Consider the following 26,644-nt stretch of genomic DNA (forward strand, 5'->3'; position numbering starts at 1 on the left):
TCGATAAGAAAACAAAAATTCGGAGAGTTTGACACGTCTGTTCAACTTCACCGTCGACGCACCAACGAGTGGATTTCGCGACCCATCTCGGGATTGGAGGACAGACTAATGCAAAGAAATATGCATTTGGCTGCACAAGAATCTACATGGACTGAACAGAAATCTTGAGAGCGATTGACCAAGTCCGAACCATGTACTGAAACCATGACCCTCCCACATCCAACACGCGACTCCCCCCTCCCGGCGATCTCGATATCGGAACTGCTCGCCAGTGGCAAGCCCTTCGTCGAGTTCCCGACTTACAACATCCTCGACCTGAAGCGTGAGATAGGCTTCGAAAGCAGCAGCGAAGGGGATGCAAAATCATCAGAAGACAGCAACAGCAACAGCAATGGAGTCTCGAGTAGTTTCGCAGACTGGCTGTCTCGAAAGCTCCAGATAGGACATCCGTTTGTCATCAAGGGGTTTAACAGATTGCCGGAATGGGATGAGAAGCTGTTTTCGATTGAGGGGTTGATTGAGTGTTCGACGAGGAAGAGTAGGTATCTTCTTTCCATTATCGAGTCGAGTAATCGGAATACAATGCTTTCCGTCGCTGTAGTTGTTATCGATAATTCCTGACATGGGTATATGTGCTAACTCTTCCAGATATCCCAATTCGAAACTGCACCACCGGTCGCGACCTCAGCTTCACGCTCAGGAAGTTTGCCGACGCCGCTCGCCAGTCTTATCGCGAGTTTAGGAACTTCTACGCTAGGGACCTACAATGCCCGCCGGAATGGCTAGATCAGTGCCGCAAATTGCTCCCGCCGGAATTGCAATATGATGGTCGAGCGGATCTTTTTCAGTGGCTTCCGCCGTGTGCGCGGAGCGAGGTTATGATGGCGTATGTAGGGTCGGAGGGCTCTTCGTCAGGATTTCATCGCTGCTTCTCATCTACTGTTGCTTTGAATCTTCTTGTCGAGTCAATGGGTCAGTTTCCCGGATTATTTGTCCTCGATCTAAGACTAACATTGATACTGATAGACCGCCCCGTCATCTGCTTTGGAACAGATTTCGCGTCCCAGGTCAAGTATGACTCTTTTATGGCTGCCAAAGGAGCCTCGCCTCACGTTGACTGGCTGAATCTCAGTCCCGACGAGCTGATGAAAGCCGATTTCCCCATATATGTATGCGAACAGGAGGTCGGCGATGTCGTTGTTTTCCCTCCTGCAACGGCCCATCAGGTTTGGAATGTAGGGACCTTGTCGACGAAGATGGTTTGGAATATTCTGCACCCACTTTCATTAGAGGCGGGTCTCAACTACGTCCAGCCTCCGTTCAATCGTCTATGTCATCCAGACGTCGCGCGAACCAATCTCTCTCTGGCATGTGCCATGCTCAGCCTGGTCAAGGATAATGGACCGGGACCCCGATCTCTACCACCGGATCTTCCGCTTCTTTGCCGCCTTTTCCGGCAGATGGTTCGCGACGAATCGATCGAAGATGCTCCTGCGACGGAAATTACTCTCGTTCAGATTCCTGAAAATATGATAGCGACATGCAACTTCTGCGGCACGGCTATTTGGAACCGTCATGTTCGCTGCACCGAGTGCCGTGACTTTGACCTGTGCTTGCTCTGCTATCTGAGCGGACGCAGCTGTGAGCACGTCTCGAGTTACAGCTGGGCAGAAATCGTCCCGCAAGAGACATGCGACGAAGTGATCCGTCGCGCGAGTGAAATCTTACGATGTCCTCCGGATGATATCCGAACAAGCAGTGACCGCCGGAAATGTTTGGGCACGGCGGTCAATGATCTGATGAAGGCGCGACGAAGCACGAGCACCAGACTTTGCCATCTGTGCCGAATCGATCACCTCGAGTGGAAGGGCAGACGGTGTGACACGTGCAACGCATTTTTCTGCTTTCGAGGTCTGTATCGACATTTTGATATGTATGCGGCGGATGTGATGCGCCATGCAGGTATATGGATGTGTCCGAAGTGCATGGAAACGTGTAATTGTCGGGTAAGTCCGTCGTTGTATATCTATGTCTGATTACACTTGTTTCTCTCTCTCTCTCTCTCTCTCTCTCTCTCTCTCTCTCTCTCTCTCGCTTTAATGGATGGAAGCGTCTGACTGACTGCGTCAGTGTTGCCATTTTTCGTCCGCATACGTCAAGGCCGAGAAACCGGCTTCGAAGCGCCGAGTGAAGCCGGCTGATCCTCGGGGCAAGATAATGGGCTTCACTGACAATGTCTTCGATCAGAAAAAGGTTTTTCTCGCTGATAGTTTCGTCCTTTGAACCTGATTAACACCAGACAGAGAAACACATCTACGACGACAACCTCCAATTCGGCTGCTACAGGCGAGGAGCCAAGGGGACATAAGCGCCCGCTCTCCGTATCCGCCTTTTCATTTTCGACTCCATCCAGACACCTCACATCTCATGCCGATGGTGCAAGTGACTCTCCAAGTGTGAAGTGGATGCCGTCAAGTTCTGGAGTGGACAGATCCACTGCAAGGGAAACGCCTGACGCTGATATCAATCATGCTGGAAGTGTCAATGGATCTAGACGGAATCGATCAGAAGACAGATTTGCCAGCTCATCCATGCAGGGCGAATCTGTATCACTACCGCCTATCAAAACTCGTGGTGTCGAACTGCCTTCCAACTCCATACACCACGACCCCTCTTTGGCGATGAATACTCTTGCCAACGCAGCTGGGACGAGGGACAGGGTCCCAACGGCCCAAGATCAAGAGCGGAGACTTAGCGAAAATTCTTATCTTCCTCAACAAAGCGGAGTATCGAAGACAGCTTCGGGCGATGTTACCAGCCAGTGTCATCGGGAGTCGTCTGACTCTGTGAATTACGACAAGGCGGCCAATTCCGCGTCAAATGCTTTTCATCCAGAGTCTCTGACATCTCAAGGAGACTCTCACTCCCAATCTCACTCTCACTCCGTGAGGGGGAGCAACTACCTCCCACCAATCACGCAGCCAGCCGCGTCTTTATCATCATCATCCTCCTCCTCGTCTCCAATATTACAAAACGCGCACCACGATTCTCTATCCACGCTAGAATCACAGCTCCACAGACTCCGCCAATACGCCGAGGAGCTTCTGTCCCTGTCTTTGCAGGAATCGCACCAATTGCTACAGCGCGAGATCCAGGCTCTCGAGCAGCGGATCATGGCGATCAAGCGGGAGCGCAGCGAGAGGCTTCTTCAGGGCCTTGAGAGCGAGTTTCCGGCCCTCGTGGGGGTGAGAGAGGGTATCAAGAGGGAGGGTTCGAAGTTGGGGTATTTCTGATAGTTGATATATATCTTGGACCAATAATTACATCTGGGGTTTGTCCACCTTTTTCTATGTATTGTTTTTTTCTTTTGTCTACGTCTCCTGGCTCATTTAGGTAGAAGGTTCGGAGCTGAGTAGATAGATAATGGTATTCTCCTGGATCTTTTTTTTGAAGTACAGTACTTCTCCTTCTGGTTGTGCAATCCACGATGCCCTATCAACGAAGTCTCGCAAATCTTGTCATACAGTACCTCGGTACATCTCATTGCCATCCCACAACCCTCAATTCTTCGAATCAAGGCCTCCAAATCCCATCAACCTGCTCCGCCCCCTCAACCGGCGCCATCCACTTGGGCCGATTCCTCACAAAAACCTCCTTCTCCGGCTTCGCCTCCTCCATCATCTGCATTCCATCAACACAGCCAATCATCACCGCAGCCATACCATCACCATCTGCCAATGCAGTAGTCATGCGATACAGCGTCGATCCGCAATTTCCGCAGAAGTTGTTCGTGATGCGATGGCCGCTCTCCACTTCTTTCGTGTAGGTCTTGAGTGTTCCTTGCAGGATCTTGAACCCGGAAAGAGGCACGAGGAGGTTGTTGGAGAAGGTGGAGCCGGTCCATTTGCGGCAGTCGAGGCAGTGGCAGCGGAGCTGGAGATCAGTCAAATAGTCAGCTAGGCAGGTGATTAATTCAATTTAATCAACTATACTGGGAATAGAAGTGAGTAAAGCTAGCCGGCTAGCTAACAGGAGTTCATTCTATTCCAGAACGAAGCACGTACGTATGTACAGTACATACCTTCGCGACAGGTTCGGCAGTAAAGGATATGCGATTGGCGCCGCAGAGACAGCTGGATTCAAACATAGCTAATAATTAACAAGAACAATGACAATAACGATGATTCTTATTCTACTTGTATCTGAAAGTCAGGGTATTAATATTGTTGATGAAAAGCAATTTGATTAATTGCATGCAGGCCATAAAAACAAACCCAGGAAAGAAACACCCATATCTATATAATTTCTCCAATTCAATCCAATCCTGTGTATGGGCCTTATAACAATAATAAAATAAAGACCTCGATAAGTAATCATGCCACATACACAAACCATATAGATGATTTCCCTTTCGGATGAATGTTGATCAGTGATCATATTGCATGTCCAAGCATGGAAGGGTTTAATAGTCTTTTCAAGCTCACCCACCCGACCTAACATGTTCGTTTTCGTAAGAATTAAGAAGGATTCCGTTGTTAAACTGGCACCAACCTTACTTACTAGGGAAGAGAGAATAAAATTGGAATGAGTGGATGAGGGCCGGGCTAAGGGGTCAAGCTATTACTCATAGCTCTAGGCTACCTACCTAGATAGGTAGATAGCTTATCGTTGGTCAGGATCTTAGTAATTAGCATCTATGCAGTCGTAGTCATTTAGTACATACGTGTGTACGTAAGATTAGATATACATCTGCATGCAGCTCACTATTCCTGCACCTACGCGGCCATCGCTGACCCTGAATCCGGCCATCTACCCGGATAGCAGCATCCGAGTCTGACTGACCCGTTACCTACGCCATTGCACGCAATTCGAAGAATCCCAGATCGAGATTTCCTTTTTTTTTTTCGGATCAATTCCTCCGTTATTCATCACCGGCCCGCGTACACAAGGATTCCTGGTGCTCCTTGAGAAAGGCCTACGAGACTGCATCGGATAGGAGGTGGTTATGTTGGAGGGAAGATTGCAACGGCATTCAACTGAGTATCATATTTCGAAACTATTCCGAGCCTAGCGAAGAAGAGAATAGGAAGCTCGAGACAATGAGCCACTGATCTTGTGGCTCATTGTCCTACTCGTGTTTCCTTTCATGCTTCCACCGAGAACTGATTCAACTAGCTTTTCACGTGAATCATGGATCTTATCTTTCATCTTCTCACCTTTCAATATGAGACTTCTCCGGAGTGGATGACTGAACAGTATAATGGCTTTACCATAAAAGTATACCTACACAGAGAAAGGGGCTCAGAATTCTTAATCTTCTCGATGGAGAAAGGTGATATAGATATATCCAGGTTTGCGTCATGAAAATAATAGCCGAGGCTGCTGATTGCGATCTTATCGATGATCCCTGCTGCAGCCTGCAGGTGGCACAGCTCAGCCATTTCAGGGCTTGCGACGGAGATAGTGTTGGACACCGATCAACCACAGTTGCCTACCTACATCAACCATCGGAGATATCTAACGGAAATCCAATGGCTCCGGTATATGATTATAGTATTCAACTTGCCATCACGCCCTGCTGTCCCTCAAGCAACGACATGGCGGGGAATACATTTCCAGAGTACCACCATCCCAGCAGCGAGTCCTCCGCTGTCGCCCCGCAGAAGGCGAAGAAGAGAAGCAGAGTCCAGTTCTCCTGTACAGCGTGCAGATATCGCAAGTAAGCTCCTGCATGGACTCATAAATTTATCCCACTCGAATTGAATTGCTACATAACTTGTATCACTCAACTGATTACGTACTATTCAAGACTCAAATGCGATCGAACATATCCCTGTGATAGATGTACCAGACGCGGAGATGCGGCTTCATGTACCTATATCGGCCATGGACCACGCGGGAGGGCATCTCATGGCAGCGCCAGCCCGACACACATCCAGAACCGGATCCAGCATCTGGAGAATCTGGTTCTGTCGTTTGCGCAGAAAAAGAAGCTGGAAGAACAGGCTACTTCCCAGACTCCGCACTCAATGAGGAAAGAGAAAGGCAGTCTGGGAGACCCTGAATCTTACCTCGAGGAGGAAGACCATTCAAATGCTGTTCCTGAAGAAAAACAGCCCCTGGAGGATTCCCCTGGAAAGCTCCTGGTCGAAGAGGTTGGGACGAGCTATGTGGATGCAGCGCACTGGCGAGCTATTCTGGAAGATGTACGCCATCTGCAATTTCCCAATAAGGCGGTGCTGATACCTGATAACTTGCCAGATCAAAGAAGTCAAGGAATACCTGCGCGAGGACGATGAAACTTCAGAAGACTCGGAGATTGAACCTGAGATGGACGACTCGTCCCGTCCGTCGCTACTCTTTGGGTTAGGCAAACCTCCAAGTAAAGAGGAATTGCTGGCAGACATCCCTCCACGTCCTGTTGCTGATCGCCTCATCGCACGGTTTCTGAACTCAGGAGATCCCTCACTGGGTAAGTATCTGGATGGCGAGAGAGAGTCTATCGAAAATTCTAACAGCGCTAGTGATTATCCATTTTCCGACATTCCAACGAGAGGTCAGTTCAACAGCTCACATTCAGTGTCTCCGTTAATGCTTTCTAGTATGCTCAATTCTGGCTGGATCCACAAAGCGTGTCGGTCTCTTGGCTGGCGCTGCTCTACGCCTGCATGGCAATGGCTGCTGGTGTATACTATCGCAGCGGAGACCCCCTACCAAGCCCCTTGGGCAATTCCTTAGAGACCATGGTCCTGTTCCGTCGACGCTGCTGCCACTGTCTCATCCACGCCAACTACACCAAACCGGGGCGCTACAAAGTCGAGGCGCTCATGATGTATGCCGCCGCAGAATACTCGAAGAAAGGCAACGCTCCGGTCAGTGTGTCCATCATTCTGGGGATTACCATCCAACTCGCCATGCGTATGGGGTACCATCGGGACTCGAAACACTACAACAATATCTCTGCCATGGAAGGAGAGATGAGACGACGTGTGTGGGCAGGCATCTGTCAGCTAGACGCTCTGACAGCATTTCAGGTGGGCATTCCCAAGCAGACTCAGAGCTGGCAATGCGACACGGAACTTCCACGCAATCTCTTGGACGAAGATTTCGATGAGAATACAGCGGAGCTACCACCGTCCCGACCTGACACGGAGCGGACCCCAGTCGCATACACGATTTCCAAGGCCCGAATCATGTCGGTATTTGGCAGGATCTCGGATCTGGCATACTCTCGCAAGCCACCTTCATACGACGAAGTTCTGGAACTTGATAGGCGCCTCGAGGAAGCCCACGAGTCTATCACGTTGGCCTTTCGCATGCGACCGATCAACCAATCCATCACTGATGCTCCGGATCTGATCATGCAGAGATACACGCTCGACGTGCTGTATCAGAAGGCTCGCATCGTCCTGCACCGGAAGTATCTGACCGAAGTTCGATCGGACCTACGACACACCTACTCTCGGTGGGCCTGCGTGAACGCAGCAAAGGAGATTCTGCGGCACCAGGCGGATCTCTTCCATGAGTCGCAGCCGGGCGGACGGCTCGACCGCGATCGATGGTTCTTCACCTCGCTCCAAAACCATGACTTTCTCCTGGCAGCCATGATCATCTGCTTGGAGCTTTCGCAGAACAGGCCTTCTCAGACGCAGACCCGGCAACCGGGCTACGGCTTCACGGTGGTTCTTGAAGGCCGAGATGACCTGTTACGCGCGCTGGAAACGTCCCGTGACATATGGAAGGTCAATCTTCGACACTCAGTAGAAGCACGCAACGCGTTTAATGTTCTGACGATCATGCTCAAGAAAGCCCAGAGAGGCGAATTTGACGCTCCGGAGACCGATTCTAGTTCCTTCATTGGGAAATCCTACGATGACGTCGCAATGGGGGAAAGCGCATCTACTTCAGGCATGGCTAATGGTATGCTTGTGCCCAAATGGCCTAAAGTTAGTCATACGACCGATAGACTGATAAACTAACCTTTGCATCACCTGCAGGAACAAAAGAGTCAGAGACCTCGTATCCATTAGGCATCCTTCCAACGCCGATTTCGAATAGCATAGCGAGCGTCATAAATGACGGGGCACAACCCGCGACAGGGGAACAGCTACATCCCGCATCCCTTGACATCATACAGGGCATGATCGATGCGCCTAGTGGTCTCGATTGGGTAAGAAGCAACCGTCTTCATCATGGCTATGCACTATAGATCTCCCGCTGATTCAATTCAACAGCATGTCTGGGACGGCTATATGCAAGATTTCGAGCCCGGCTTCATGGATCAATTCTGGGGGCCTAATCCTGTGCCGGCGGATTATGAATTATTTCAGTATCCTTTGCCATCGAAGCTGGAGGGACTGCAGCAGCCCTGAATAAAGTAGATGATTGATAGCGCGCAGATTCATTGACTGGGTCGAGGTTTTTTCTTTTCTCTATCTCTCTCTTCCTGTCTTCTGATACCATGCGGGCATTCAGGTTTGGTTAATTGCTGTGTCTGTCCTTTCAAGCTGGGTTCACGAAACACGATCTTTGGACCGATATTTTTTCTAAGTAGATGTAATTATGCACCTATCGGATCTCCATCTTCAGTGCCGGGGGGCACCGTCATTTTATACGATGGATTTGATTGAAACCTTTTGCAGAACCAAGAGATGAGTCTGTTTATAACGCCTAGCGGAGATTTCAAAGTAGTGAAAAAGAAATAATAATATCTGTATGAAGATGGCTGTGGGAGTTACGTGATTTTGGAGGAATCCAAGAAGAGCAGTTGTAGAAGAAATGAACGGCACGTTCCGAACCTTGTCAGCAATTCCGGGATTCCGGGCCAAAAAAAACAAAAGCGTCCGCATGCTGGACTCCGACGGAGAGACCTCGAAGTCTGAACACTCTCCCCCTTCAGACAAGACATTCTTTATCGTTGTTAACTTGACTTGTATCCTGTTGAACGAATTGATATCGCGCTACAATCCGCGCTCAGCTCATTGTTACTTACTTACTGCTCCAATTGATGGTACCATAACTGTTTAATTCCATCCTTATTTTATTCCATCCGATCGATAATCCAAAGCGCCTTGCGCCTTGCGCGCGTGAAGAAAGGGAACCAAGTATCTACTTCCGACAACGATGAAGTCCCTACTACCACTTCCACCTCATCCTACTTCTTCTATATGGAGGAATCTCCAGCTTCAACGACGACGAGGTAGAATCGTCGTTTCTTCCTACGACCAATTCCATTCAATATCAACAATATCAACCACAACAACAGCGACACCTACACGGTCGATATCAATCTCGTTTCAAAGACAACGACGACGGCTACAACAATTATTACCAGCTCGTCCTCCTCGCACGCAAATACAAATACTACACCCCAAACGATCATTCCACATCCCTCAATTATCCTCCTTCTTCTCCTCCTCCTCGAACAGCACCAACAGCAAAAACACCAATGGCGATGGCAACAACGGTGACGGCCACAGCGACGGCCGCACCCTCCGCGCAACTCGCACCCTCCCCTTCCCCCCCGCGCCGCTATTCGACATCATCGCCTCCGTGGAGAGCTACTGCGAGTTCCTGCCCTTCCTGACGGCGTCAACGGTGACGGCGCGCGATCCCGCAACGGGGTATCCGACGCGCGCGTTTCTGACGGTTGGATACGGGCCTTTCAGCGAGACATTCACGTCGCGCGTGGACTGCGATCGGAACAGATGGATCGTTGAGGCAAGGAGTGGGGGCGGAAAGACGGAGGATGGTCAACCCGTGCCTGGGGAGGACGAGGGGTTGTTTAATTATCTGTGTACGCGATGGGAGCTTATCCCGCTTAAGCAAGAAGGACAGCAGCAGGAGACAAAAGTGCAGCTGGAGATCCGGTTCCGGTTCCAGAACCCGTTGCATACGGCTATGATGAGTGCTGTGGAGGATAAAGTTGCTGGCGTTATGATTGAGGCGTTTGAGAAGAGGATTCGGGAGAGGATGGCGAAAATATAATCATAAGGACGAAGACGACGACGAAGACGACGACGATGATGATGAGATATTGGTGATGATGGTGGGGAATAATACGGTATAGACATAGATATAGTGATGTACAGTACATATACTGTATTATACGGTTTGGTATCATAGAGCATAGACGCAATGTATATCGAACATATCATTCTGCAATATTGTTTCATAATCATGGAAGATCGGCTGCTCAACGTGATTTTGGACAGTAGGTTATCTTTATTGATTGATTAAGTGACTCATTGATTGATTTTTACTTCATTTTTTTTTCGTTTCGCTCTCTACCCATCGAATGGACGACGATGACGTACAGGTTAAAACACAACTTGCTCGGAAATAATCGTCTCGTATAATACATTCCGTTGAGAATAAAGAAGAAAAAAAAAAGGAAAAGCTCATCTATATTTTACAGCATACTCAGACTCTGCCTCATCGGCGGACTGCGCGCCATCTTGGCCGCGGGCGCCTCCTTAAAGTTCTCATAGACATGCTCCCAGTCGATCCTGTCCCACCATCGCTCCAGATACTCCTCCTTGCCCGCGATGCCGTAGTCCATCAACCACACGTGCTGCCAGGTGTTGACGCACAGGATGGGCTGGATGTCGATCGCACCGGGCGCCAGGTCCCTCGTGTGCGGGGAGTGGCTGCCCATGGCACCGGCGTACTGGTAGCTCACCGGCGCGTCCGGGTTGTGCGTGTTCATGTCGACGGGCTGCCGCCGCGAGTGGGCGGCCGGATACGGCGACCCGGCGTTGTATGTGCAGACAATCTGAAGCAGGCCCTGCCGATCCAGGTTCTTGGCCAGCCAGACGAATCCTGGACCGAACATGGCGTTGGCCGCGGCCAGAAAGTCCTGCTTCAGGGACTCCACCGATGAGCAGCTTTCCTCGATCTCTTTGACGAACTCGTCGGGGATGCGGACGGAGCTACGAGACTGCACAGCGATTCATTATCAGACTGACCGCGGGCCATACCAACAACTGTTGCATCTGCAGATACTTACAAGGCAGTTGAAGAAGAAGTGGTTGTTGTGGGCCATTGAGGCGTAGTTGAACAGAGATGCCATCTCCGGCCGTTTCGAGTACTTGATCAGAAGCTCTCCGGGTGTAGCGTCAGCGTCGATGGTGTCTGTCAGAAAAGATGAATTAGCGTCCAATGTCCTGCCTGAAAGTTCTTCTCCTTCTCTCATCCACTGCATCGACTCACCCTGTGTCAACAGGTTGAGCTTGTCCACCATCAGGGTCTGGTACTGTGTCCAGGCAAAATCAAACCCCTCCGGGGACAGCAAGTCGGGAACACCATGCTGCCTGAAGTGCTCCCCGTGCCTCAATTGCGGTACTCGGTGGAGGCCTCGAGTCTGGAATCGTGGCAGACCGGCGGAGGAGGGTTTCTAGGATGGAACTGATCAGTATCACGAGGGAGCCATTGCACACGGGGATGTCCTACCTTGGCAAGTGACGAGATAGCACGCAGGGCACCCTGCGGCCGTAGAATTCGTTGCAACATCGTGAACGACGGGGGAGCGGCAGCTGCAACGTCTACAGGGAAGCAAGCTAGCTCTCGCTGAAATTGATCCGATCGCGCGCGCTTTTAGAATTTCTGCCGATGTTCCCCGTTTGGGACTAGCGTAGCAGGCACGGGGCGGAGCAGCCACCGGCCAATCAGCAGCGACAACTTCCTAGCCTCGGCGGCTGCTTGACACACTCATCATCCAATTCTCTCGACTCCTCGTCGCTCTCGTCCAACCGCTGCCCTCTAGCGGCGTCGTTTCAATGCTAACCGCCTGTAATTATGATGAGTCATCGTGTTCTGCGACTTCCACTCGCCTCTGGCTTGTCGCCGCATGGCGTTGCAATCTGCCAGTCGGCGCTTCCACGCTGCCTATTCTGGGACATTGGCGCGTGCATCTAATGCGATGCTCCAGGCTGTCTGTACAATGATATCGCTTTGTTGGGCCATAATCATATAGACGAGAATGCCCATTGTTCTTGTCTCGTCTTCTTTGTTTCATTGTTCTGTTGTTTGCTGAAAGACCGTGTCTTCAGTTGCTTGTTCTCAACCTTTACGACTTTTACTTCTCAATATCGTTTATAGAATTTTCAATATATTTCCTTTCTACCAAGACTTTCTCCATTCTCACTGGAACAGCTGGTCTGTCTGCTTAATTGAAGTTCCTCTCGTCATCGTCATGGCGAGGTCAATGGTCATCAGCCTCGCCATACAACTATCCTTTTCGTACTTGACCAGTCTCGCGACATGCAGTTATGTTCCTTCGATTGATCTCCTCCCACGAGACGATGCAAATTGCCCTACTTCCTACACGCCGTGTGGGAACCCTCAGTTGCCATCGAATTTCTGCTGTCCAACCTCCACGACGTGTATCAGCTTGGATAACTCGAGCTCCGCCATCTGCTGTCCCAGCGGAAGTGACTGCTCATTTATCGAGCCGATCACCTGCGATATCCAGGCCCAGAATGCTACTGCCGATCCAGAGGCTACCTTGAAGACTACTCGACTGACTGATAGTCTGCCGACATGCGGGGGTTCCTGTTGTCCCTTTGGATATACCTGTCAGGATGGCACATGCGCTCTCATTAAAGATACCTCCTCGGAGGCTTCCTCGTCCATCCAGCCATCTACTTCACCTACTGCGGCTGCCTCCACTTTGTCCATAGTTCCTTCCTCAGCGGCGACCACTTCGTCTATAGTTCCTTCCGCGGCAGCTACTTTGTCTATTGCTCCTTCCTCAGAAGCAACTGCTTTGTCCATAGTTCCTTCCTCAGCGACAGCATCGCCTAATATCGCTCCGAACTCGACCCAGCTGACGCAGAAGTGTCCCGCGTTTCCCGCGACAGCTGTTGTCGCTGGCTTCTTCCCCGGTCTGCTATCCGGGGCTCTGGCTGCTGCAATTGTGACCATGTGCTTGAGACGAAAGCAGAGACGGACCTCAAAACAAGCTCATCTCCGGTCGTCAGGTGGAGCGATCATAGGTATCTCGGACCCCATCCCATCGGACACCCAGAGTACTTTCCGAACAGACTTTCTTCTCCGCAAGGGGAGCAGCCGGTATCCAGACAGCATTAGGCCGAAGTCTATGCTGCGTCGAACCGGAACTCGTGTGAGGAGTATCTTTGGGTCGAGTCCGAGCCCCAAACTGAATGGGAGTGCCTCGGATCCTTCTCCGCCTGCGCCACCTGTCCCCGTCACTCCACCGCGGCAGATTCGCCCGCAACGTCAGCCTAGCACGGAGAGTATCAAGGTGTACTCTCCTGCGGGCATGCTTGCGAATACAACTCTCTTGCGACCGGGTGTTCCCAATATCCAACCAGACAGACCCAACACGACGTTTAGCGAGGTTATGGAAAAGATTGGGTTCCAGAACCAAAATGGTGAGCCTTATTTTAGGGTAACGGAGACTCCAGCACCAAGTCGGAGTCCACTCAGAAACGGATGAGAGTGGACGTGCTCTATTTGCTTATTGCTCGGGGATATTTTATAATTGGACCATAGATTGGACCTTGTACAGATAAAGTTTCTATCTCACGTTCTAGGTACGATTTAATTCTTTAGTATAATGATGGATCAGTTTATCAAGTATGCAGCTCAAAGATAGTAAATCAATCACCGCCTCCACTAGACAACCGTGGGCGTGCAGTACCTAGGTACGACGTATTCTGGTACCATTTCATCACCGTGTCGTTGGCGGCAAACTCTCCTGGCTCAGAAAAGCATCCATCTGTCAGAACCAAGTAGCCACACCTGCATATCAATCAGTTTCTGATCACATCTATCTACCCAGTATTACTACTCACACTCTACTGAATCAGTCGGCAAGGGGAAAACAGAAAAAATGTCCTCCGATGAAACAAGACCCAATCCCGGGCATGTCATCAACCGACAACGCTCGGAGATACCCGAGTACGGGCGAGGCGACGAGTACAACAATCCCGATGCATTGGTACGTTGGCTCTCCTACACCCTATGTACAGTCCCATCTACAGGTGTTGTCAACGCTAACACTTCATGTACTGTACGTACAGCAAGATATCTCTTCTCTCCACGACACAGCAGCCGCCGGAGGCACCTCTGCGCATCGAGACCTCCCGCGCAACAGCAACAGTTCGGACGCGAAGAAAGGGGGACGGAAACAGAGACTGAATCGCAGGTCGGGGCCGAAGAAGCAACAGTCGCGGTCGCGGTCGCGGTCTAGTTCTACGGATCGATCCCGTCGTCGGGCTCGATCTACTAGTTCTACAGGTCGATCTCGTCGTCGAGTGCGAGCTTGATCTTGAATAAATATCTGTGATTTTTGACAGGGATGAAATGAAATGAGTGGAGTCCACGACAAGTACATTACAGAAGCAGATATACCGAAACAGTAGAAAGAAAAGGAGGAATACATAGTGAAGTTCTCTACGTATATGGTTACTCTTGGTCGTCGAGCGTATCTTTTGCTCTTTTTGACCATACGTAGAAGCTCTCATGGACGAGGAAAGCAGCCTCCCAATGGGAGTATAGCTAGAGGTGTACGTATAGCACAATTTCCTATCATACGGCTTCTCTAGATCTTAATATTCTTGAAGACGAAGAAAGAAAGTTGCAGGCTGTCATCAATGAAGTATGTACTCCGTAGAAGCCCGCCAGCCAATCCCGACGCGGAGAGAAGATCATCTCCGCGTTGATGCCACTTGAACTCAGCTCCGCTCCGACTCCGTACGCTACAACAGCAACGCCGTCCTGTCCTCCACTTTCCCGGCTTGAGAGAGCTCTCCCCCTCGGGGAAAGAAATGCCTTGACCATGTCGGGCAAAGATGGAGGCGTGTCAGCTTCCGCGAAGCCCACCGGGGACACTGCTCACAACGTCGCAACCACGACGGCGACCAGCCATGCCCTCCCTCCTGAGAAACCCGAGGCTGTCTGGACTCGAACCAAGGTTATACTGGCTTTCTGGTCGGTGATTCTTTTCCTGGGGTTGCCTATGTGGTGGAAAACGACGTCTATCTACAGAGCTCGGTTACCCCTGCAGGAGATGATCGATTGGGCGGATGGCAAGGTGCGTGCAAACTTGACACTATGCAAATATGATGGAACTGTGGAATTAACGTGCAGTGATGGATCTCTAGGCTTGTCGCCCCGTATTTCCCCTTGAAATTGTCCTCCGCACCCCGTCGATGCAGGTTTCAGAAGCGCAGAATCTCCTGCGAACGACTCAGCATGCTCTCGACGATCTGAACGAGTTTCCCGCGCATCATCTCCGCCTCAAGCTTGCGGAGTCGGATAACGCTGAGAATGAAAAGGTTCCTATGGGTGACGATGTTTCTGACCCTGATGACTACATCGAGGGCAGCGAGCATGCTGCGCTGGTCGTCAATCTGCTTCCTCAGGAGACTATTGTTTCGCCTCGATCGGAGCTGCATTCGTACTCCTCGCGCCTGGATGTATATTACCCACCAAGCCAGGTCCCTGCCGTGTCGTTGTCTACTTCACCGCTGGTCACATTCATTGCGGGCGAGATACAGAAATTGTTCAACGAGGAAAAGGCGACCATTGCGCATATTCTCTCGAATGGCAACACGGCCGGACAAGCCCTCCAGTCTCCTACACCCGGAGCCCCAGTATCTGCAAATAATCAGCAAGCGACCGGAAATACTGGCCTCAATTCGATTTCTCCCGAGTTAGCAGACCTCGTCAGCCGACGGGTGACGCGATCACTGAAATACGCTGAAACCTACCACTTGACATTCTCGCTCTTCACGCCTGGATCTGAACCGTCATCTTGGGATATCGAGGCGGCGATCCACGAGTACCTAACTCCGGTACTAGAGGCCTTCTCGCCCATCAGCAATTTCTCCGTCGATACCCAAGTGCAGCTCTATGCGGCTTTCTCCCCGACGTCGCCCCATCCGGAATACGATGAGGCGCACAGGCAATGGACCTTGAAAAAGGAAGACCTTAGTGCGTTCATCAATGCAGCCGAGTGGCCGCTGAGCCCCAGCATTGGCAGCGCCCCAACCATCAATTTCGTTCTCTACGTACCAGCACCGACACAATCGCCTCTGGTCATCAAGGACAGTCAAGCAACGAGCTGGATCGTCCCGCAATGGGGTGGTGTTGCCATCGTCAACCCTCCTATTTCCCCTGATCACCCAGCAAACCCTCCTCACCTTACTAAAGAATCGCTGCGGCCTGCTCTGTTGACCTTCTCGCACCAACTCCTCACTCTGCTCGGGACACCATCCACGCCTTCCTCCTTGCCCTTCCGCCTGCAATCTCTGATCCGCATCCGGGCCGCCACGCTTCTACTCTCCGCCTCATCGACAATGGGCTCTCTAGCCCGTCTAACCAAGTCCCTCCCTTCGATCCCCATCCCCGCCACCGTAGCCTCCTCCGTCGCCACGACTCTGTCCCATCTCGCCGCGACGTGCCAGCTGCTGAAAGAAGGGCAATTCAAGGCCGCTCTAGCAAGCGCACGCATCGCCGAGAAGGAGGCAGAAACGAGCTTCTTTGAGAAGAGCATGGTGGGGCAGGTGTATTTCCCGGATGAGCACAAGGTGGCTGTGTACCTGCCTCTGTTGGGGCCGATCGGGGTGCCGCTCGTGATGGGCTTGGTTAAGGAGTTGAAGAGAGTCATTCGGGAGGGGAAGAGGAAGCAGAGGAAGTAGATAGTGTAATTTGCATGAATTGTACTAGTGTATAGACATAATGATCTTTTTTTTTTGTCTTTCTATTGTTTTATTCAGACGTCGTTGCATTGGAAGCATGAAATGGAAGAAACATTGGAAGAAACCCATCGAAACATGCAGGTGATCATGCCCATCTATGCAGAACTTTTCTATGGTATGTACAATGCGTTCAGAAACGAGTACTCCTATAAATAAATAAATAAAAATGGTGAATAAATCCCTGGGTATCTACCGAAAACGCCATCCCGTATATCTACCTGATCATAAATCCGATGTAAGAAGTAAAAATGAAAAGCAGCCAGCGCCTCGATCCTCAACTCATGATGAAAATGCATGCATATTCGATAGATCAATATTCCTTCTCAAAAATCTTCTGAATCGGTTTCGCGGCCTATACAAATAAAACGCTGAATTAGCACCGTCCTTGGACCAGGTACCAAGCAAGAACTTAGACTGGTGAGAAGGGGACATACATCAATAAACCGCTCCAGATCCTGGTCCAGACTGGCCAGGTCATCCTTCCGCTTCTTGTTCTCGGCGATCAGCGCCTGCTTGCGCTTAAGGAGCTCCTGGCGGGCCTGTTCCAGCTTCTCGCGCTCCGCGTGCTCGTGGTTGATCCGCGCGATCATCAGCTCGTGCGGGTCGGAGTCTTTGTGTTCGGGGTGCAGGGCGAGGAATTCTTCGACGGGGATGAGGGGGAGGGAGAGGTATTTGTGGCTGTGATACAGTCAACTGTTAGCTTCTTTCTCACATTAGTTACGGTCAGCTGAGAGGGCTTACTCATAAGACTCGCACGCCGCAATCTCCCCCATCAGGTACTTTTGCTCATAGTACAGGTTCTGCAGCTGCAGGTGCAGCCGATCGATCTCCTGTCGGGCTTCTGCCGTCGCCTGCTTCGTCTCTCGGACGCGCAGGATGGCATCTCTGTTGAGGCCGCGGAGCTTCGCAAGCAGCGAGAAGAGCACCTTCTGCTGCTTCGAGATGGCCGCGAGCGTCTCCTGGGACGGCGGCGAGGTGGACGTGGGCTCGAGCAAGGCGAGAAGCTTCTGGCACTCTGCATGTGCCTCTGCGCTGGTGCGCAGGACCGGCAGGAGGGCCGGATCCGTGACGATATCGTGGACGGTCATGGTTGCCATTGATAACGAATTGATGTACGTTTCGGTCGAGATAAGAGGGGCTGTTTCCAAAGGTGGTGGTGGCAGAAGAATGCGGAGGAGAGCGTTTCGCGACCGCTGGTTCTTGCTCGTGCTGCGTCTGATCGGGCGCGTGGGGGGTTCGGCGTCGCTGACGGGTCAAGAAAGAAGTGTCAAAAGGCTCCGCTCCGTCTAGTCTTTGTCTAGCGGCCAGTAAGCACCGCCATGACTGGAAGATCCGCAGCGTGGGTTGGCTGAAGCCTGAACTAAGAGCGATCAATGTGCAGGCCACCTGATGAATGGATATTGGATAGCGAGAAGATGCCCGTGTCAAAGTCAGAGCAGGCCAAGATACAGCTAGTACTATAATAATTTGCAGGTTGTTGGGAACTTGGGAATGGAGATCACCCCTCGCGGCACCGGCGTGGACTTAGCTAAGCTCCCCGCCCGCAGGCCTTCGTTTCTCCTTTAAAAGAGCGCCCCCATCATGTATTTATTCCCTGCTCTGCACTGAGCCTGACTACAAAATATCCATATTTTACCTTGTCATTTTATCCTCCTTTTTGCCATTGCTGCCCAGCTGCTTCTATCCACTCTTGATATTTCTGTGGCAACAAACGCTCGGAAAGCGTTGAGTGGAGTCCCGGAACCGCTTTTTATACCCGAGTCCACTGAGTGGCTTTCTCAACAGCACAGTGAAAGCAACGGCATGATATCCTAGAGAAAGACATCCAGGTCAATTGACGGCAGAATGGCGTGCAAGGCTCCGTCAATGACTATCGAGTCCTATCCGGACTGCATGTCCACGTCTTGCTCCACTCCTACCGACGAGACGCCTCTCCTGCGCGATCGGAGAAGAAGGCATTCGTTTCAGACGATAAGACGAACGTCATGCGACTACGATGCAGACGCAATCTTCCTGAGGGTCAGTTGCAACATTACGTGTTTGTCTAGTTCCCGGGTTGTTCCCCGCTCTGACGTGGTTGTTCATAGGTGGAGCTCTTTCTGGTGGAATTGGAACGACGGCTTCAATGGTTGGAGGACTACCGCAAGTCACACATGGAGCAGATCGACGCGAGCTTGAGGAGAGGATATGCCACGCTGGAGGCTGTGCGAGACAAGTGCTGTGCTGCCTCGGGGGAGCTGATGGGCGGTGGCAAGAAACGGGCGAAGATCCTGGTAGAAACCCTAGAGGACCGATACAACGAGGTTCTCGCGACGAAGGAGACGCTCGAGCAAAAGGCTCACGCGGGCATGCGACTGATGGAATCCTTTTTGAGTGAGATCGAGTCGCGAACCCATGCCGTCCGGGACCGGGGCCTGTCTGGAGCATTGGATGAAGGCTGGAAGGCAGTCGACTCGGGGCTGACGCATGCTCGGGAAGCAGTCAGGGAAGCAGTCGATGAGGGTATAGAGCATGCTCGACAAGCGAAAGACGCTCTTCGCGAAAGCATTGATCGTGCGATTCAGCTGGCGCAGAAGAACGGTCTGATCCATTACAAGGACCTCCCTCACCCGTGGAGAGTAAACCCGCACATCCTGCAAGGATATCGGTTCACTACGTCGAAGGTGGAATGCCTGGCATCGGTCTTCTCCCCCTCGAACGAGCTGGTCAACATCTGGTCCCATCTCATTGGCTTTTTCATCGTCTTGTCCGTGGCCTTCTACTTCTATCCGCTCAACCCCAACTTCTCTCTCAGCACCAAGGCGGACGTGATGATCGCCGCTGTGTTCTTCTTTGCCGCGTGCAAGTGCCTGGTCTGCAGCACCTTATGGCACACCATGAACGGCATTGCCAACCAGCCCCTGATGGAGCGCTTTGCTTGTGTGGATTATACCGGCATCTCCTTCCTGGTCGCCGCCTCGATAATCACCACCGAGTACACCGCGTTCTATTGCGAGCCCACATCACGATGGATCTACATTCTTCTGACATTATCCCTCGGTATCGGCGGCGTTATCCTCCCCTGGCATCCAACTTTTAACCGTGCGGAGATGGCATGGGCCCGTGTAGCCTTTTATGTCACACTGGCACTGACCGGCTTCGCCCCTCTCGCTCAGCTGAGCTACACCCGGGGTTTCGCCTGGTGTCTATACTTCTACGCACCCGTGATGAAGAGCATCCTGGTGTACTTCCTGGGCGCATGCATCTATGCGTCGCAAATCCCGGAACGATGGAAACCCGGGTTTTTTGACTATTTCGGCGGCAGCCACAATATCTGGCATGTTGCCGTGGTGGGCGGGATCCTGTTCCATTATTGTGCCATGCAGGATCTCTTTGCGGGCGCGTTTTTGCGTGCGAAGGGGGAATGCCCGTCCTTGACGAGGTGATTTGACTGGTCGACCTATTGCTGAATTCGGCAGAGGTCAGCTTCCCCTTGCCCTTATATCTTGTAGATGTTCGACTCCCTTTGTCATTTTTTTCTGTCTTGTACAGAATCGACAGAAAAAAAAGATAAAAAGACATTTCCATCCTGCAAATAGAGTTGTGGCTTGGCTGGCGCATTGGTTTACGGACCGATAGACTTGATTGCTAGACAGTCAAGCATTTGATTTGATTTGATTTGATTGCCTTCGAATTAGAGGAGCCTTTTTGGGTTGCATATTCTTGGAGTTACTTCAGCCTTGTCCATACCATGTGCTTGCTTCCTGTCCAAGTTAATAATCATATCGTTGCCAGTGGCAATTTCGGATTTGTAAACGAGAGATAGGATTTCCTAGTTTTTTGTACTTGTCGATCGAGTCTTGAGTAATGAGAGGAGTATATTTGGTCTCCGGTGATAGAGATCCTTGGTGTTTTTGACATGTGTTCGACTTGTTATTCATGTCAACCTGCAATGTTATGGTTAGATGCTAGCCATATGCCACCGTCTCAAAGCAGCACAGTATCTCCCAGGAGCTGTCCTTTGAAGCTGTATCGTTTGATTTCACAGCGGTTAGCAAAGAGGAGATTACAGACGGAAAATGCCTGACTTACAACTCCGGCGTGCGTTTCCCTGTAGGGTTCACCTGATTGACCGCATCACGAATCTCCTTTTCCTCCTCCTCACTCAACGAGATTTTCAGCGCGTCGAGGTTTTCTTTCACTCTCTTCACTGACCGCGTCCCTGGAATGGGGATGACCAATTCATCCTGGGCGAGGAGCCACGCCAGGGCGACTTGGCTGGCGGTGGCGCCGTGTCGTGATCCGACGGCTTCCAACTTCTTCACCACCTCGAGGATCTTTGGGAAGTTCTCGCCCGTAAAACGAGGTACGTTCTTGCGAAACAGATCTGGCAGATCATCGAGGCTCTTGATCTGTCTGGTCAAGAACCCGCGGCCCAGCGGGCTGTACGCAACGACAGCCACACCCAGCTCACGACATGTCGCGAGCAGATCCGAGTGCGGTTCTTCAATGTCCTGCGAAAAAGGACTGTATTCAACCTGGACAGCGGCGATGGGATGGACAGCATGTGCCCGGCGCAAGGTCGCGCCAGAGACTTCACTGAGGCCGAGATAGCGAATCTTGCCCTGGCTGCAAAGCGGAAAAGTCAGCGAAGCACCTACAGGGTATAAAAAAAAGGCCCCTGACTGACTTCTTCAGTTCGACCATCGCCGCGATCGTTTTCTCAATTGGAATCTCTCTTTCCACACGATGACAATAATACAAGTCGATGGTATCAACCCCCAGTCTCTTCAGACTCCTCTCACAAGCCGCCTTCGCATACTCGGGATCCGAGTGGACAACCTCCGCTCCCGTGGAGTAGTCGAGACCAAACTTTGTAGCCAGAAAAATGTCGTTCCGTTTGCCTGAGCGCTGAAACCACTTGCCGACGAGCTCCTCGCAGTCAAAGTAGATATCGGCTGTGTCCCAGAAGGTTTCTCCTAACTCGTAGACGCGGTCGAGGAATTCCAGGCGCTGTTCTTCACTGCCTCCGTCAGCGTACGCATCCGCGATGTTCATCAATCCCACGCCGATGGCAGGGACCTGAGGACCGCCGCGACCCAATGCTCGAGTGGGAAGAGCCATTGTCTAGATCCACAGGTTGTGACTGTGAGAGAAGAGCAGGAATAACGTGAAATAATCCCAGACTTGCGTCTTGTCAAGATGTCTGTGATGAGACGCTGGAAAGGCGAGTACCTTGATTTCCATGGTCATGAAGTGCAGAAAACATGGTCTTTATATATTGGACAAAAGCGACGGAGACAAATTTCGCCGCATTGAAGCAGAGCCCTATCATTATCGTTGGGAGGGTTTGATAGGACAACTCAGACTACACAGGAATTTCCTGGATCACGCTGTACAGCTCATTATTACTAATTCCTTGTCTAGGCAGTGTTTGAGGTCGTGTCCAAAAATAGCCCGATATGGCAAGTACGTCTTGTTTAAGTTCAGTGGGTATGGGTAAGAGCAACCCACTGAACCCACATCTCTCAGCTGGCCAATAAGAAATCCAAGTTTGCGAGCCCGCCAATGAGAAATGAGTTTGACTGGAAACTCAGCCCTGGAGATCCCGTCCTGTGCTCCTTCCAAGAATGGAATAAGATAACTGCCCTGGGCCAGGACCTTGGAATCCTCCTCGAAAATAGTTCACGGTTATAAAAACCAACATCCTAGCATTGCAAGGATGTCTTCCAGTAACAATCTATCCTTTGCGAACCCTCAAGCCGGATCAGTCGGGTGATCTCGTTGTATCCACCTCATCTTCTGTCTCTTCGGGCCCATCTTTCGAGAATAATCATCTCGGATTTGACTGACCACGTTTTCAAAGTCTTGGGAAACTCCATATCGCTGTGTCACGACTAGTCAACTATCGAAAGAATTCCAAAGATTGGACTGCATCCATTCATACGGCTGAAAATGGCACGAGATTCGGTGAATACCAAGCAGGTCACGCATGGAGAGGACCGATCTGTACGCCAAACCAAACCAAGTCAACGGACTGGGAGGTCCCGCGTTAAGTCTGGCTGTCGAACGTGCAAGTGAGTCTATTAAAATTAGTCTGATCTGGCCAACCTGCTCATTGGTCCCGGCCACAGAATCCGTCGGGTGAAATGTGACGAGAAGAAGCCGGCTTGTGAACGATGTCTCTCGACTGGACGTGTCTGCGACGGGTACGGCATCTGGGGCGGTGGTGGGAATTCGTACGGCAACCGCTCATGGCGGACCAAAACCGATCTCTCATGTACTTCCAGGCCCAGCTCATGGTTGAATGGGAACCAGTTCCCGGTCATGGCAAATGTCGGCTCTGAGGAATCGACGTGTTTTGACTACTTTCGTTAAAGATGCCGGGAGTCTTTGATTCGAGATTTTGGGAGACCATCATCCTCCAGGTGTCCTCAAGCGAGCCTGCCGTGTTCCACGCTGTTGTTGCTCTGGCTTCCACACAGAGAGGACAGGAGCTGCGCGAATGTCTCCGTCGCGATTCCAACACGGACGAGATCACAAACCAGTGGGATCGATTCGCCCTGCAACAGTACAACAAGGCTATCGCGGATCTCCAGATCCATTTCGCGGCCCGAAATCACCGCTCATTGCAGATCGCCCTGACCACGTGCATTATCTTCACATGCATCGAGCTCTTGAGGGGATCGTACACTGCCGCGAACACGCATATCGACAATGGCATCAAACTTCTCAGCAACCTTCAGCGACAGTCACGAAATCGTCATCACCAGATGGGATTCTCTCCTAAGATCACCGTTACTCGCCAGCTGAACCCTCAGTCTTTGGATGATGATCTGCTCGAGGCATTCGCACGCATAAATATACAGTCTGTCCTATTTGGCTATCCCTCTCGCTACCTGCATGTTGTCGCCGAAGATCCACGCTCCAGGCAACATTTTCACATTCCAGAGAAATTTGGCTCATTAGAGGAAGCACGGCAATACCTCGAGGTACTACTCAATTCGGTCCTTCACCTGATTGAGGCCTCTCGATCTGACAAATATTTATCCCTTGACACTATTTCACTGTTGAGAGAGAGGAAAGCACTGCAAGCTTCTCTGAGTGCCTGGCTTGACTCGTACGAGGCTTCTGTTCCCACCCTGTTGCCTACTCTCAATCCACGTACGGGGATGGGTCTTCCACTACTTCGAATATATCACATCATGACCTCGATCATGCTGTCGACGTGTCCTCAGCCGAACACGCCCTGGAGTGAGATGGTATACGACAGCCACACACATTCGTTCAGCAGCCTGGTGATGAAGGCAAGAAGCCTTGCTAACCTGCAGGACCTACCGATTCCTTACGAGGTCAATACAGGGAAATGTCCCCTTGGCAGTCGCAACTTCATTGTCGACATGGGCATCATCCCGCCCCTGTATTATACCGCTATCAAGTGTCGCGTACCATCGATTCGACGGCAGGCAATTGACGTCCTGACGGGAGCGCTGCATCGAGAAACGATGTGGGACGGAGAAGTTGTTGCCGCGATAGCAAAACGGGTCATTGCTCTAGAGGAAGGAGATTTCTACCAAAAGGACTCTTCTCCTCCAGTGCAGACAAAGGGAGTAAAGGCGCAGGGCTCTTCACAATTTCGGGGATTCGAATCATCGTCCCTTCCTGAGGCCTACCGATTCGAAGATGTCCAGGTCATCATGCAGGATGGAACCAAGAATAAAGGCAAGATAATCTGTCGCCGCCGCCGACGGTATTCGGGAGAAGTTACCAACCCATCGTCATCTTCCTCAGGGTTGAGTGGACCTGGTTATTCGACTGCAAATGGAAATGACGAATGGGAAGTCATAGAGGATTCATTCCACTGTGATGTGTCTCACGTTCACTAACTTGGCTTTCGGCATGGTGATAGAGCAGGATTTAGAAAATGATCGCAACGATTTATGTCTGTATGTATCTATTGCCTAGTCTATGGCAATTCTCTATGTATGCACTTTCTACCAAAAATGAACATACATTGGAAGTAAGAAGGGTAAGTAAGCGTGGGGTATTGGATCAAAGAAATGAAAATGAGGCTTTTCTCTCATCCAGTCAGCCAGAGCCCTCCCGGGGCGATGGTCCTGCCAGGTTCAGGACACAGAATCCGAGGATATCCGACCAGTCGTCGTAATCTTATCTCTCATCTCATGTCGAGAGGTTATCAAAGCGGGCAGAACTCGTCCTTTTACACGAAAGCCGCACGATAGTTGGGGCGAACCTCCAAATGCGATCGACTGACTGTGCCTGCTTCCCCCACTTCACTAAACGTCGGAAATAGACGAGCGCTGCATAGCCAATGCCCATCCCCAGAGACAAATCGTATCGGAGGGGCTTGAAACCCCGGATATGAGGATCTGCGGCAGACAATGAGGGCATGTGAGCCCAGTATGGATTCGATCTTGAATCTGGATGCGTATCTAGATTCAATCATGATGCTGCATTACCATTCTGTTTCTCATCCTCTTTTGACGCCACAGTTTGTTCAACACTGGGTTCAGATTCCGCAGATCGGATACGTTTTTGAAACCGAGCCTGGAGCCAGCATCGATACATCTTGAGCCGTCGCTGACGGTTGACAATCAGTCTCCGATCGACGGCCAGATTGATGACCTCAAACGCTCCCTCCTTGCTCTCTTCCGCGGAATGTTCGTTGTTGTCTCCTTCCGTCTGCTGCATCTGCAGGCCCTTCTCGGGAGTCCACCGTCCCCAGATGGATTCTAGTTCTTCCTTGCCGAAAAAGTATACTCTGGTGCCGTCGCCCCGGACGTAGAAGTTCTCTGAAAGATAGCGGCCCTTTTTGAAGCGCACTTGGGCCAGGTCGCCCCGACCGTAATCTCGGAACAGGACCTCCCCTCCCGGCTTGAGAACACGGTAGATGTTGCGCAGCGCGCTGTTCCACTGGTCCGGTGCGAGAGCAGAAAAGATGAAGATGAGCACAACGACATCTACCGACTCTTCGCCCAGTCCGGGCGGGAGAGAGTCCTCACCCTCCTTGGCGACATCCCACACATCAGCCCGGATGTGCTTCTCGTCGTAGTGCTCGCTCTCGCGCATGACCTTCACGGCCGTGGTGGAGAAATCGCACGCATGCACCATTAGCTCGTCATTCTCGTTGTTGATAATCAGCGGGAAGGCCGTGTTCCCAGCGCCCGCTCCCACCTCCAGCACGACCTTTCGACCGGCTCCCTTGCGCGTGACGTCTGCAAGCACGGGGAACTCCTGGCGCAGCCATTTCCGGTTCTTGAAGAAGTGGGAAGTATGGTTCTTATAGAAAAGATTCCACCAGTGCGCGGGATTGGAGTTGAAGCGGCGGCGGTCAAAGTCCGACACGGGGGACTCGCGCTGCTTGGCGTACTGGATCTCCGCGTAGGCCTCGTACTCCGGGTCGGGCTCTACGTGGTCCCAGGCATTGAATTCGAAGACGTCGTCGCCTTCCTCGAGGTAGCGCGATCCGAATTGGAATGGGTCGGTGCGCTTCTCGTTGTTGGCGGGGTCGTGGGAGCGGTGCGGGGAGACATGGGGAGGTTCCACCAGCTGGGCGATGGTCGCGTAGTCGGAGTCGGGGGGGAGAGCAGGCATATTCAACCGGATGAATGTAACCGTGGCGGTTCTGAATATGAAAGGCGGGGAGGGTATCAGTTAACAGGCACGAGAGGGGACAGCCTTTGAGGCGGAAAATAAAAAATAAAGGGCTAATTGGCGATAACCCAATTTAGCTAGCCCGACTATTATCGATAAGCCACATTTATCGCCGGCGGGGAACCGTGCTCACCAATAGGAAGGCGGGCAATGAATGCTGGTGCCTGAGAGCCTCAGCCCGCCCGTGACTTCAGCCTCTCCTCTTGCTGTCCTTCCTCTTCAGCTATATCTGACTTTATCGGTCTCAGCCGTCTCGAAACTGT

At 51.5% G+C, this 26,644-nt stretch overlaps 12 protein-coding genes across 12 annotated transcripts; 7 read left to right on the forward strand and 5 right to left on the reverse strand.

Moving 5' to 3' along the window:
• Positions 1 to 204: 204 nt before the first annotated feature.
• Positions 205 to 3,293, forward strand: VTN77DRAFT_4537 (uncharacterized protein; the record flags this gene model as incomplete). The annotated part of the gene is made up of 5 exons (XM_069420607.1): positions 205 to 538; positions 649 to 972; positions 1,027 to 2,006; positions 2,131 to 2,253; positions 2,304 to 3,293. 5 exons carry the CDS (start codon positions 205 to 207, stop codon positions 3,291 to 3,293), a joined length of 2,751 nt encoding a protein of 916 aa, XP_069277710.1.
• Positions 3,294 to 3,573: 280 nt separating this feature from the next.
• Positions 3,574 to 4,147, reverse strand: VTN77DRAFT_4538 (uncharacterized protein; the record flags this gene model as incomplete). Its single annotated transcript, XM_069420608.1, has 2 exons — positions 3,574 to 3,933; positions 4,082 to 4,147. The coding sequence occupies 2 exons, from the start codon at positions 4,145 to 4,147 to the stop codon at positions 3,574 to 3,576; spliced, it is 426 nt and encodes a 141-aa protein (XP_069277711.1).
• A 1,450-nt stretch (positions 4,148 to 5,597) lies between these two features.
• VTN77DRAFT_4539 (uncharacterized protein) lies at positions 5,598 to 9,987 on the forward strand (the record flags this gene model as incomplete). The annotated part of the gene is made up of 8 exons (XM_069420609.1): positions 5,598 to 5,719; positions 5,810 to 6,206; positions 6,262 to 6,472; positions 6,525 to 6,556; positions 6,603 to 7,920; positions 7,998 to 8,170; positions 8,235 to 8,329; positions 9,429 to 9,987. 8 exons carry the CDS (start codon positions 5,598 to 5,600, stop codon positions 9,985 to 9,987), a joined length of 2,907 nt encoding a protein of 968 aa, XP_069277712.1.
• A 424-nt stretch (positions 9,988 to 10,411) lies between these two features.
• VTN77DRAFT_4540 (mitochondrial 37S ribosomal protein mS42) lies at positions 10,412 to 11,511 on the reverse strand (the record flags this gene model as incomplete). The annotated part of the gene is made up of 4 exons (XM_069420611.1): positions 10,412 to 10,939; positions 11,009 to 11,133; positions 11,212 to 11,395; positions 11,452 to 11,511. 4 exons carry the CDS (start codon positions 11,509 to 11,511, stop codon positions 10,412 to 10,414), a joined length of 897 nt encoding a protein of 298 aa, XP_069277713.1.
• Positions 11,512 to 12,193: 682 nt separating this feature from the next.
• On the forward strand, positions 12,194 to 13,459 carry VTN77DRAFT_4541 (uncharacterized protein; the record flags this gene model as incomplete). The annotated part of the gene is made up of 1 exon (XM_069420612.1): positions 12,194 to 13,459. The coding sequence occupies one exon, from the start codon at positions 12,194 to 12,196 to the stop codon at positions 13,457 to 13,459; it is 1,266 nt and encodes a 421-aa protein (XP_069277714.1).
• A 396-nt stretch (positions 13,460 to 13,855) lies between these two features.
• Positions 13,856 to 14,291, forward strand: VTN77DRAFT_4542 (uncharacterized protein; the record flags this gene model as incomplete). The annotated part of the gene is made up of 2 exons (XM_069420613.1): positions 13,856 to 13,963; positions 14,046 to 14,291. 2 exons carry the CDS (start codon positions 13,856 to 13,858, stop codon positions 14,289 to 14,291), a joined length of 354 nt encoding a protein of 117 aa, XP_069277715.1.
• A 512-nt stretch (positions 14,292 to 14,803) lies between these two features.
• On the forward strand, positions 14,804 to 16,667 carry VTN77DRAFT_4543 (uncharacterized protein; the record flags this gene model as incomplete). The annotated part of the gene is made up of 2 exons (XM_069420614.1): positions 14,804 to 15,058; positions 15,129 to 16,667. The coding sequence occupies 2 exons, from the start codon at positions 14,804 to 14,806 to the stop codon at positions 16,665 to 16,667; spliced, it is 1,794 nt and encodes a 597-aa protein (XP_069277716.1).
• Positions 16,668 to 17,037: 370 nt separating this feature from the next.
• VTN77DRAFT_4544 (uncharacterized protein) lies at positions 17,038 to 17,815 on the reverse strand (the record flags this gene model as incomplete). The annotated part of the gene is made up of 3 exons (XM_069420615.1): positions 17,038 to 17,079; positions 17,162 to 17,405; positions 17,469 to 17,815. The coding sequence occupies 3 exons, from the start codon at positions 17,813 to 17,815 to the stop codon at positions 17,038 to 17,040; spliced, it is 633 nt and encodes a 210-aa protein (XP_069277717.1).
• Positions 17,816 to 18,572: 757 nt separating this feature from the next.
• Positions 18,573 to 20,152, forward strand: VTN77DRAFT_4545 (uncharacterized protein; the record flags this gene model as incomplete). Its single annotated transcript, XM_069420616.1, has 2 exons — positions 18,573 to 18,746; positions 18,815 to 20,152. The coding sequence occupies 2 exons, from the start codon at positions 18,573 to 18,575 to the stop codon at positions 20,150 to 20,152; spliced, it is 1,512 nt and encodes a 503-aa protein (XP_069277718.1).
• A 541-nt stretch (positions 20,153 to 20,693) lies between these two features.
• On the reverse strand, positions 20,694 to 21,830 carry VTN77DRAFT_4546 (uncharacterized protein; the record flags this gene model as incomplete). Its single annotated transcript, XM_069420617.1, has 3 exons — positions 20,694 to 20,733; positions 20,799 to 21,335; positions 21,397 to 21,830. 3 exons carry the CDS (start codon positions 21,828 to 21,830, stop codon positions 20,694 to 20,696), a joined length of 1,011 nt encoding a protein of 336 aa, XP_069277719.1.
• Positions 21,831 to 23,086: 1,256 nt separating this feature from the next.
• VTN77DRAFT_4547 (uncharacterized protein) lies at positions 23,087 to 24,592 on the forward strand (the record flags this gene model as incomplete). Its single annotated transcript, XM_069420618.1, has 1 exon — positions 23,087 to 24,592. The coding sequence occupies one exon, from the start codon at positions 23,087 to 23,089 to the stop codon at positions 24,590 to 24,592; it is 1,506 nt and encodes a 501-aa protein (XP_069277720.1).
• A 577-nt stretch (positions 24,593 to 25,169) lies between these two features.
• On the reverse strand, positions 25,170 to 26,321 carry VTN77DRAFT_4548 (uncharacterized protein; the record flags this gene model as incomplete). The annotated part of the gene is made up of 1 exon (XM_069420619.1): positions 25,170 to 26,321. One exon carries the CDS (start codon positions 26,319 to 26,321, stop codon positions 25,170 to 25,172), a length of 1,152 nt encoding a protein of 383 aa, XP_069277721.1.
• Between the last annotated feature and the right edge of the window lie 323 nt (positions 26,322 to 26,644).

Source organism: Rasamsonia byssochlamydoides (assembly GCF_041956645.1).
Source record: "Rasamsonia byssochlamydoides strain NRRL 3658 unplaced genomic scaffold VTN77scaffold_31, whole genome shotgun sequence".
Lineage (NCBI taxonomy): Eukaryota > Fungi > Ascomycota > Eurotiomycetes > Eurotiales > Trichocomaceae > Rasamsonia > Rasamsonia byssochlamydoides.